The sequence below is a fragment of the Peromyscus maniculatus genome, chromosome 8 (genome assembly GCF_049852395.1).
Source record: "Peromyscus maniculatus bairdii isolate BWxNUB_F1_BW_parent chromosome 8, HU_Pman_BW_mat_3.1, whole genome shotgun sequence".
Taxonomy (NCBI): Eukaryota; Metazoa; Chordata; class Mammalia; order Rodentia; family Cricetidae; genus Peromyscus; species Peromyscus maniculatus.
The window spans coordinates 58,729,713-58,741,934 of NC_134859.1; the positions used below are offsets into that span (position 1 = coordinate 58,729,713).

The following is a 12,222-nucleotide window of genomic DNA, read 5'->3' on the forward strand; positions in this document are numbered from 1 at the left end:
CATGATATTAATCACATTTGTGGTGTTCATAGATTACATTCGCAGCATTCATTCAATTATATATATATTTAATTTTAAATGTCGAATGTCATTTCTTGAAGGGGGTAGGAGGTCTTAATTACAGGCTTACAGCACAATGGGAGGACTCCGGAGGGCAGAAGTTCGCTACTGATGTTTTACAATCCTTTATCTAAGCTGTTAACGCCCATTATTCAGGTTACACAGACAAGGAACTTCCCTTAAGCATTCAGGAGGGTGGAACCTGGCAGGGAATTAGCATTGGGAGGATATCAAGGTCAAGACCCGCAAGCAAAGCAACAGTTACCCAAAACGGGGCCAGGGCCCTGCAGGTCCCCCTTTTATTAAAAAGTGAGCTTCTGACTTGGGTTGTGTGGGATGTCAGCAGGTCACCTTACCTGTCATGGAGATGCCTGCCGAGGCCACACAGACGCTCTGTCTTAGGTTGGTGAGCTCCCCTCAGGCATTACCCATCTCTGAATACTCATTATCATACTGGCTCAATCGTGTGTGAGCTGCATGGTTAATTGCTGCCAAAGCACTGGGCTTGCAATCTGTGTGTTCCATACAGAAAAGACCAACAGAGGTCCTATCTCACCCATAGCCAGTAGGCTAAAGGCAACTGAGCCATTCCCCTCCTTATCGAGCCATACTGTACGTTGGAGTCCTTGTAAGATAGTATCCCAAAAGCAACTGGAACTTGAGTTTATAAATTTTTAATTTTCAAAGCCAATCGAGATGTATATAACTACTAGTGTTGATGTGGCCCCCGGAGTTTGGTTTATGTCTTTCCTCAGGACAATGAGGTTCCTCTTTGGATTCCTGAGCACTGAACGCACCCTGTGGCTGCTCCTGAAGCCCAACATGACAGAGACCTAATGGGTCATCATGAAAAAAATCTACCCTTCTGATGATGCCAATGGAGATTGAGAGCCCAATATGGCCAGCTTTGGCAAGCATTAATGTAAGCCTAGGAACTGTAGCCATGAGATTGGATTCTCCAGAAGAGCTGCCAGCCAAAGTCATGCTGGGGATCAAGAAAAACAGGCCTTGGTGGTTCAATGTTCCTGGAGTTGTATCCATGCCAGTGGATGTCCACACAATCCAGAAGAGAATTTGACATTGCTACTGCCGCTGTTGCTGTTATAACAATGGCACACACTGCTGCTACTGTTTCTGGGATTACCATTTCATAATTGCTTACTACAGCTAGCACAGTGGAGACCCTGGCAACAAAAGTAGCTACCACAGTTAGTTAATCTTTCATTCTATTGGGCATGATAAATTCAATTCAGTAGTTACATACATCTTGATTGACAATATTTACTTTTTAAGATACAGTTGTGTCTTATATAACCCCTATGAAATTCAGAATATTTTTTTTATTTCTACTCCAATTACTCCAATGACTGTTACTATTTTGAACTTGAGTTTAAAATAAATTTATGGAAATTTATGGAAAAAGTGTCATTTATTTGTTTATTTTAAAGCTTTTGTATTATTTTTTAAAATAGTTCTCTAAACATTTATTTTATGTTTATGAATGTTCTGCCTTCATGTATATATGTATACCATGTACCCATGGAAGTCAGGAGTCCAGTATTGGCTCCACTGGAACTGGAGTTGCAGATGGTTATTAGCTAGGAATTGAATTTAGGTCTTCTCCAAGAGCAACCAGTGTTCTTAATCACTGAGCCATCTCTCCAGCCCATATTTTATTATTTTTAGTGTATGGATGTTTTGCCTACATGTATGTCTATGTACCATATGCATTCCTGGTGCCCACAGAGGCCAGATGAGGGTGTCAGATTCCCCTGGGACTGTAATTAGAGATAGTTGTGAATGGCCATGTGGGCCCTGGGAATCAAACCTGGGGCCCCTGGAAGAGTAACAAGTGCTTTTTGTTTTATTTTGTTTTTCCAGACAGGGTTTCTCTATCTGTCCTGGAACTCACTCTGTAGACAAGGCTGGCCTCCAACTCACAGGGATCCTTTGCCTCCTGAATGCTGGAATTAAAACAGTGCTCTCAACCACTGAAACATCTCTCCAGTCAGTAGCCCCATTTAAAATATTCGCTTATTGAACCTTTAAGACCATCTTACTAGAGTTTGGGAGGAAAAAACAGGACAGGACAGCTGTAAATGCTGGGAATAGAAAGATGGAGAAGTGAAAAAAAATCATGTCTTTTGAGTTAGGGACAGGGACAACAGTGGAGGTCTGAATCAGCTGTAATTTTAAAGAATGTAAAATATAGTTAAGTATAGCTTATATTCCTGTTTGGGTTTTGAGATGGCTCCTGTGCATTTGGTAAAATCTGTAGCATTCTCAAAAAGTTAGATTACATGTAAGTAATGTTTTATATATGCTATATGATAAGTATCACATTTGTAATAGATTGTATATAACCAAATTTAAACAATTCTTATTCTGTAATTTTACAGTTGATAAAAATGGTGATGTTTGCATTTCTATTCTTCATGAGCCTGGGGAGGATAAATATGGTTATGAGAAGCCAGAGGAACGTTGGTTGCCTATCCATACTGTGGAAACCATCATGATTAGTGTCATTTCTATGCTGGCAGACCCTAATGGAGATTCACCTGCGAATGTAGACGCTGCGGTAAGGTATTTGTTTGCCTGACAACTGCTGCTTCCATCCTTTACCTTTTCATTCTCTCTCTTAATGAAGCTCAACATAAAATTTAGTACTTACACACACATATGTAATCTTTTTGTGTCTTTATTTTCATACAAATAAAAATTTATCATGTATTATTATTTTGAAGTATGTAGATACTGTGGGATAGTTAATTTGAACTAGTTGACATGCATTAATTACCCCACTAATTTTTGTAGTGAGAACAACTAAAATTTATTTTTTTTGTTAGTGTACAAAGTAATGGATTTCATTATGACATCATATGTACATGTGATTGTATCTCACTGTAGTTTTGTCTTGGTTTGAGGACTTTTTTCTTCTAAAGAACAAGGTATAGAAATTGTTATTGTCTCTTTCTTTAAATGGATATTATTTATAAGAAAGAAAAAATACAGATTAGCTATTTTTTTGAGCATTTCCTATTATCTACTTGTTTTGTTGTAATTGAAATATGTTGATTTTCATGCTGGTACTGGTGCCAGTCAAGGTGATGTGACAACCATTGCTCCTACTTTCTCCCTGTTGTACTCAGCATCTCCATATGATGCACCTCAGTTGTCAAGTTAAACAGGAGACAATCTCAATGTTGACTGTTTTCTAATTGTTTCCAGAAGTGGGAATAGGTAATTTTCCAGTTAATTTTAATGTTTTATTTGTAAATTGAAAATTGTGACTTTTTAGGGTTTTTCACTTAAAAGTGTGTGTGTGAATGAGTGAGTGAGTGTGTGTGTGATCTGGTTTTGTTTTTTTTGTTTTTGTTTTGTTTTGTTTCTGGGTAGGCACATACTTTATCCTGCTCTTTGGAGAGCAAAGGACAACTTTTCGAGTAGATTCTCTGATCCCTAACTAAGATCTTCCATTTTTCTGCAACCCCCCTCCCCAAGAGAATTTTTCCAGTAGCTGTAATTAGCATAAGCACTTTCTATTTTTAGTTCTCAGCCTAGTCCTTTGCAAAAGCTTGCTCTTCTACCTCATCAACCAGGGCTCTGGTATTGGGGATTGAACCTATGTCCTTCTCCATGCCAGGCAAATGCTTAATGCCTGAGCTATATTTCTAGGTGAAAATACTATGCTTTGAAAAAAAATTTGGAGTGTTGGAATTGATTTTAAACCCAGATCCTTGCACAAACTAGGCAAGCATGTTAAGCTACAACCCTACCATAACATTTTAAGATGTACAGTTACAAAAAGATAACATTTAAAACTAAAATAGGAAACCTGTTGTGGTGGCACAGGCCCTTGGGAGGCAAAGGCAGATGGATCTCTGTGAGTTCAAGGCCAGCCTGGTTTATAGAGCAAGTTCTGGGATAGCCAGGATTATACGAGAGATCCTTTTTCAGAAAATAAAAATAAATAAAACAAAAATCTTTGATTATAATGGGTTTATATAAAATAATTTGGTTTTATTTGTTATATCTACAGAAAGAATGGAGGGAAGACAGAAATGGAGAATTTAAAAGAAAAGTTGCCCGCTGTGTAAGAAAAAGCCAAGAAACTGCTTTTGAGTGATGTTTATTCAATAGCTAGTAACTTCAATTATTTCAGGGTAAGTTCATTTAAAAACCATACAACTCTTTGTCTTTTTTTGGTCAAATGCTATGCTAATTTTTGCAGATTGTTTGATTTAGCTATTTGACTTGGATTTATTGGCTTCATTTTATTACTTCACTTCTATTTTACTGTAGTTTGGTGCTTCTCAGAGCTATAGCATTACCACTTGTTTTTTGGGGAGGTGGGCCTCAAGTGTTTTTAACTAGCTGTTCTGTCTTAAAATAGTTTTATGGTATTAGTCTCCTTATTTTCACTAGTAGTAATTTAAGATAAAAAATTTTTTTTTTTGTTAAATTGTGCTGGCAATGAAATCCAGTACCTTGCACTTCCCTTTGGGGAGGGTACCCCATTACTGAGCTAAAACTCTAGCCCCTATTGGTAGTAGAATTTCTAGTAATGAAGATGTCAGTTTGATTTCTTCCATTTCAACCTGCCCTTATCTTCTTATCTACTGCTGGGCACTGAAGTGTCTTGTATCCTCTTATACTCAATATTATATATGGTAAAGGCTAACTTTTTTTTTTGTATTAAAAGAAAGAAAGCAAGATCCTAGAGCTAGGAATGAGCCCAGTTGTTAGAGTTCTTGCCTAGTTTTCAGGAAATACTGGGTTCACTCCTGTTCTAGTTAGTTTTTTGTTGCTGTGATAAAATATCAACTTGGTGAGTGGCTTAATTAGGGTTTCTATTGCTTTGATAAAGCACCATGACCAAAAACAACTTTGGATGGAAAGGGCTTCATTCATTCTCACAACTCAAGGTCACAATCCATCACTGAGGAAAGTCAGAGCAGGAATTCAGTGGTAGGGACTTGGAAGCAGAAATTGAAACACAGGTCATGGAGAAATGTCTCACTGACTAGCCCTTAATGGCTTGCTCAGCCTGCTTTCTTATTTATACAACTTGAGGCCATATGTCCAGGACTGGTATCAACTCCCTGCCCAACTCATTAATCAAATGCCCTATAAACTTGCCTACATGCAATCTAATGGAGGAGTTTTCCCAATTGAGGTTTCACTTACCAAATAACTCTAGCTTCTGTTGACAATAAAGAACAACAAAAACACCAGGACAACTTGAAAGAGTTTATTTCAGATTATGGGTTATAATCCATCGTAGAAGGAAGCCAGGGCAGGAATCTGGAGGCAAGAACTGAAAGCAGAAACAATTAGGAATGCCATTTCTCACTTACTTATACCATAGTTGGCTCAGCCTGCTTTCTGAAACTGCCCAGGACCACATGCCATCCACATTGGGCTGGGCCATCCCTCATCAGTTATTAATCAAGAAATGCCCCACAGACAGGCTCACAGGTCAATCTGGTGAAGACAATTCCTTAATTGATGTTCCATCTTCCTACATGACTCTAATTCAGTGGTTCTCAACCTTCCTAACACTGTGATCCTTTAATACAATTCCTCATATTGTGTTGACCTCTAACTATAAAACTATTTCATTGCTAATTATACTTCTTAAGTATAATTTTGCTACTGTTATGAATCATAATGTAAATATCTCTGGTTTCTGATGGTAGGCGATCCCTGTAAAAGGGTCACGATCCACAGGTTGAGAACTATTCTAGTTTATGACAAGTTAACAAAAACTATCACAGATCCCCAGCCCTACATAAAACCAGGTGTTACACACTGGAGAAATGGAAAGCAAGAGGACCAGAAGTTGAAGGTCACCTTGGCTGTATAGCAGATTCAAGACCAGCAGGGAATACATGAAACACTATTTCAAAAACATCAGAAGAAAAACCTTATTTCATATTATTGCTAATACCATTGAGCAGCTTTATTTTTTTCTTTAGTTGGTCCTTTATATCTTAATAGGGCCAGTGGAGTACAGTTTCTCTAAACATCTCACAAGTATCTTATATCTAGTAAGGAGTCAAAGATGAAGGATTGATTCCCTCTGGCATAGAAAAGGACATTAGTAGATGAGTTGATCACATTTTTTGTTTGAATTAAATGTCAAGGTTTTTAAAACTATGAAATGTGTGCTGGATGTGGTGATATATGTCTGTAACCCCAGTCCTTGATATACTAAGGCTGGAGTATTTTCGGCTCCTGGCCACCATGGGCTACATAGTTAAAGGTCCTGTGTGAAAAACACAAAAAAGGTAATGAACGAAACATTAAAACAGTTTTCATATATTTATTTGTGTGTTTGTGTGCCTGTATATGCAAATTCTAATGCATGGACAGGTGTATATGCCATGGCACAAAGGTGGAGGTCAGAGGACAACTTAATGGGAACTCGTTCTTTACACTACAGATCCCAGGGATTGAAGTGTGGTTGTTGGGCTTGCTGGCAAGCCCCTTTAATCATTGAACAATCAACATTCAACAAATCATAATTTATGTATATTCCTGTACATACCAGCAGTTTTAAGATAGTATACTATATTCATTCATATATATATATATGTATATGTGTATTTATTTGTTTTGTTTGTTTTTTGAGACAGGATCTTGCTTTGTAGTCCTGGCTGGTGTGGAGCTCACTCTTGATCAGGCTAGCATTGGACTCAGAGATCCTCCTTCTTCTGCCACTTGAGTGCTGGGATTAAAGCCATGTGCTAACACAGCTGGCTCATGTATAATTTTGTGGTTCTGTGAATGAAACCCCAGGTCTTGTGCATTCTAACACTTGAGTCACATACCCCCAAACCAAATTTTATAAGAATTTTTGGAGTTAGAAGTTAGCACACTTCTAAGGTGCCCCCTCCCTTTTTTCTGAACATAAAGCTTAAAAAATATTTAGTATTTTTAAAATTTTTTTATGCTGCAATTTTTAAAATACAAAAAAATATTTACTTAAAAGTCCTTGGAATTTGTGATGTTTTCTGAAACATTTCATTTACTTGACCTAGACTTTATTTACTTTTTGTTTGGTCTCTGCCCTGTCTTTTGTAAGTCTTATCTTTTGATTGAGATTGAGATCCTATGAAGGTAGAGGAAAGAAAAGTAAATCTTCTGTTTTTTACAGATCAACAACTTTGTATGCCTCTAGAAATAATAGTTTCTTTTGTTTTGCTTCAAGGCTAATTCTTTATTGCTTTGTAATTGTTCCAAATTTAGTAATCTTAAACAACATTTGTTATCTCATACTTCTGAGGGCCACTCAATCTCCTACATGTAGGCTTAGTTAACTCCTGACTTTAGGTCCCTCACATAGCTGAAGAATAGGTTTTGGTTGAACTGTTCAGTCAAGGACCTTAAGGCCCAACTGGGGTCATCTGTTTATCAATGCTCACTTAAGTAGTTGTCTGCAGGATATATTTAGGTGTTGACTAGAGTTCTTCTTTGACTGTTTTTGAAATATATTTTTTAAATTTAATTTTTAATCAAAAATTATATTTACGTGTATTTTGCCTGTAGTGCCCAAGGAGGCAAGAACAGGGTTTCTAGTTCTCCTGGGATCTGAGTTTACAGACAATTGTGAATTATTGTGTGGGCAATTGAACAGGGATTCTCTGGAAAATCCACTAAGGGATGTTTTTTTTTGGGGCGGGGGGGGAAACGATGATGACACATAAAAGCTTTTATTTAGTTTATTTGTTCTCTCTGAAATTGTCTGCACATCACAGCAGATCAAGCTACTGCTTTGGCTTTTTGCCCACACCAGCTTTGGCCTTTGCAGTCCCCCTGACCTTCTTCATTCTGTTCTTAGGTTCCTTTCACTGCTCCTGGGAGGTCTTCTCATAAAGGCCATGTCTTGCAAGTCTATGTTTGGGCTCATTCTTCTTTGCATAATCTAGAGACTCATAGATCATGCCAAAGTTAGTTGTTTTGCCATCACCAAAGTGGTTGTGGTTTTGTACATTTTGGCCAGCTTCTCCCAAATTTCAGTCTTTGGTACTGTTGCCTTTCCAGGGTGAAGGGCGTCAGTGACCATCTGTTTCCTCTGAAGCAGATGGATGGTTAGTCATGAACTTCCTGGTCCGGATCATTACTGTATCATTCATGATGGCTACAGTGCGCGAGCTGCAAAGAAGGAAAAACTGCTAAGGGATCTTAACTGCTATGTTGTCTCTCTAATCTCCTTCTTTGATTCTTATCACATGATGGCCACCAGAAATTGGCTCATAATATGGCAGGTGGTTCATCAGCGAGAACAGGAAAAAGATACAAGTGGATTCAGAACTAAGTGTGGTAGATATGCCCATAGGAAACAGTACACCCAAGCTGGTGGAAATGTTGCCTACAGATAAAACATAGCTGAATTCCTCTCTAGGGATTGCCTTCATGACACCCAGGTTATCCTTCACTTTTTTTTTTCTTCACATGATGGATTGCAGTTTTGGAGTTTTCTGAAGGGCCATCAAAATGTGAAGTGTGCCTTTGATTCAACAAGCCCCTCCAACATCTCAATATTTTTTTCTTCCTAAACTGGCTCACCTCACTTAGTTTTTTTGTTGTTGGTCCCCCCCCCCCCCCCCTTTTTGGGGTTTTTTGAGACAGGGTTTTTACGTGTAGCTTTGGAGACCAGGCAGGCCTCAAACCAGAGATCCGCCTCCCTCTGCCTCCTGAGTGCTGGGATTAAAGGCGTGCGCAACCACCGCCCGGCTTTTTTTCCCCTCTTATTTAAAGACAGAGACTACATAGCATAGGCTGGCCTGGAACTCAGAGATCTATCTGCCTGCATATAACTCTCAAGATCTGGGATCAAACTCCCGCACCTGATTCACTTTGATCTTTGAAAACACTTCCTTGTAAACACCACATAAGCAAATGATCTGCAGCTAGGAAGCTTTGTGAGACTCAAGCATAGCAAGAGCACATACTGCCCAACCAGAGAATATGAGTTCTAACTCAATATCCACATCAGGCAGCACATAATTGCCTGTGGTTCTAACTTCGTGGTATCTGACACCTTCTGGTCTCCAGTGTCACCTGTGTACACACAGACATGTAAGTAAAAAGAAATCATTAAGAAAAAAAAGTTAGGGGCCAGGCGACCTAGGCAGATCTCTGAGTTTGAGGTCAGTTTGGTCTACAAAGAGACAGCCAGAGATACACAGAGAAGCTCTTATCTCCAAAAACCAAAAAAAGAAAAAGAAAAGAAAAGCTTGCCTAGTTAGAAATTTTGTTTGTGAATCTTGAGAGCCATTTCTTACAAATATATGTGTGTATATATCTGTGTCTGTGTCTGTCTGCCTCTGTCTCTCCCAAGCAGTTATAGTCTGTTTCCTATTTGAGAATATATTGCAAAATAGTTATCCTAAGGCTATTTATTCAGTTTCATATTTGGATCATTCAAAGATTTAATTCTATATTTGCTTAAGATCAAGAGTTATGAATGGGCTTATTGAGTTGGTTCTGCGGCTAAAAGTGCCTGTCCAAAGTCTGATGATCTGAGTTTAGTCTCCAGGACCCACATGGTAGAAGGAGAGAACTGACTCCAACAAATTGTCCTTTGACTTTCACCTATATACCAGGGCACACAGAATAAATAAAATATAATTTAAACTTTAAAAAAAAGTGCTGAACTATTGAGCCTCTCTGATCACCTAGGTTTTAATAAAGAGGAAAGTGAAAACTCTACCCAGCATGTCATAGGACTAACTCATTTTTCTAGTAACTAAAAGTATCTTCCCTAAATTTCAAAATCTAGTATAAATATAGAAAATAAATCTATCAAAATGAAATAAAGAATAATATCAAGGTTGAGCCATGTGGTGGTGGTACATGCCTTTAATCTCAGCACTTGGGAGGTAAATGTGGATCTCTGAGTTTGAGGAGACTGGTCTACAAATCTAGTTCTAGGACAGCCAGGGCTACAACAGAGAAACCCTGTCTTGACCTCCCCATCCAAAGAGGAGGGTGCAGTAGTTATTCCTCCAATTGTTTTTACTTGAGTGGTAGAATTTAGTGGAACAGTTCCTCTGAGTGAGATGCTATTTATATTATCTCTTGAAGATAAACATCTCCAGATTTGTAGATTAAGAAATAAGAATAGGAAATGGGAGATAGTTTACTTAGCTATGTTTGAGCATAAACACCTGAGTTCTGATCCCTAGCACCCAAGCATGGCAGCACTCATCCACCTGTAATTCCAGTGCTGAGGAGGTGGGTAAAAGCAGATCATACTGGAGGTCATTGGGCAGCCTACCCAGTGAAATTGATGATTTCCAGGTTCACTGAGAGACCTTGTATCAAAAAAAAATACAGTGATGAGCCGGGCGTTGGTGGCGCACGCCTTTAATCCCAGCACTCGGGAGGCAGAGCCAGGCGGATCTCTGTGAGTTCGAGGCCAGCCTGGGCTACCAAGTGAGTTCCAGGAAAGGCGCAAAGCTACACAGAGAAACCCTGTCTCAAAAAACCAAAAAAAAAAAAAAAAAAAAAAAAAAATACAGTGATGAAGCTGATACCAGGAGGGGATAAGGAACTTGCTGCTAAGTCTGACTACCAGAGTCCAGTTCCCATAACCAGCATGCTTTAAGGAGAGAACCTACTTTACAAGTTCCTACTTCCCTGACCGTACATGCACACATTTCCTCCATGAATATATACACAATAAAAGCTGGAGAATCACTCAGGAGGACACTCAATGTCAACTGACGGTTTTCACGTGCCTGCACATGTGTGTGTGAACCTGTAAACCCTTACTTCCTTCTCTCTCACACACACAAAAGAAGCAGGATTAAGTAAGTGGCTGTTTGAGGTAAACAACTAGTGCATTTGATATATTTGTACTTTTTTGAAAGTATGGACTATTTAACAAAGACACTAGAAGTTATTAGTAGGACATGATTACACGCTTTCAGGTCAACACCATTACTTGATGAAGTTCACTGAACAACTTAATGCTTTTGATGGGCTGTGTCTTTGGTACTAAAAGGCCAAGTTGCCTGATTTTAGGAGTTCAGTGACTTGGCAGTCACACATCTCTTTATTTTATCTTAAAAAACTTTTTTTGGAAACAGTCTCCAAACAACTATTTCTTGATGCTGAAATTTCTCATTGTTTATATCATGGGGGAATGATTATGAAATGTCCCACTCTGTACCTATTTCTCTTTCAGAACTGAGATTTGTTAGCCAAATGTTAATTTTGGAGAAACATTCAGTGACATTACCTCAAAGCTACACTTCTGATGTGTAACATTGTCACATTGTCTTTGAGTTTTAGTATATGTCTTTTTAGTACATTTTCTTTTCTATTTATTTATTTATTTATTTATTTATTTATTTATTTATTTATTTATTTATTTATTTATTTATTTTTTCTGGGACAAGGTTTCTCAGTGAAACAGCCCTGGCTAACCTGGAACTCAGTCTGTAGACCAGACTGCCTCTGCCTCCCGAGTGCTGGAATTAAAGGCTTGTGCCACCACCGCCTGGCTTTAGTATATTTTCTATTAAGAGATATATTTGCACATATATGTATCTGTTACAAATAGTAGACTCTGACTCCAAGGAAGATAATGTAGTCCTGTCTGGTGAATCTCATTCTTTGTAAGGGTAGGGTAGACAACCAAGTAGTACAACTCTATTGCCAAGAAATTTAGCAGTCGGTGTATGTTTTAGACTCATTCCTGGGAACTCTTAAATTGTGAATCAGGCACATGTAAGACTACAGATTTGTCTCACACTGTTCTTCCTCCAGTAGAGCTTTTGCAGGCTTTTTGCGGGGTGAGGTTCCCTGTATAGCCTTGCCTCCCAAGTGCTGGGATTAAAGGGGTAGGCTAGGCCACCATCACCTGGCTCAGTAGAGCTTTTGATGTGGTTGAATTATGGGGTGATTGTAAGATAAATTTTACTCTTGGCTTTATAAGATTGACTAAACTTCATGTCTTGTGTGAGTCGGCTTTTCTATTTAAATTTTATTACTTGAATCCCTAGAGTTCTTCTGCTTGCATTTACCCAAAATTGTGCTTGGCATTAGATGTGGGTTTCTGGGAACATTTGTTGTGTTTGTTTAAATGAGAATGACCCCTCCCACCCAAGAGGATTGAATGGTTGGTCCCCAGTTGGTGGAACTGTTTGG

The 12,222-nt window shown here is 38.5% G+C and overlaps 1 protein-coding gene and 1 pseudogene across 2 annotated transcripts in view; one reads left to right on the top strand and one right to left on the bottom strand.

The window, feature by feature from the left end:
• The window catches only part of Ube2g1 (ubiquitin conjugating enzyme E2 G1), an 86,652-nt gene that overhangs the window by 69,335 nt on the left and 5,095 nt on the right, over positions 1 to 12,222 (top strand). For both annotated transcript variants that reach the window (XR_013041735.1, XM_006992205.4), the window contains exons 4-5: positions 2,460 to 2,638; positions 4,100 to 4,223. Coding sequence is in view for 1 of the 2 variants with exons in the window: in XM_006992205.4 (XP_006992267.1) it covers positions 2,460 to 2,638; positions 4,100 to 4,186 (266 nt within the window). In the remaining variant the exon portion in view is untranslated. The remainder of the gene's footprint in view (positions 1 to 2,459; positions 2,639 to 4,099; positions 4,224 to 12,222) is intronic.
• On the bottom strand, positions 7,744 to 8,198 carry LOC121831350 (small ribosomal subunit protein eS24 pseudogene; annotated as a pseudogene).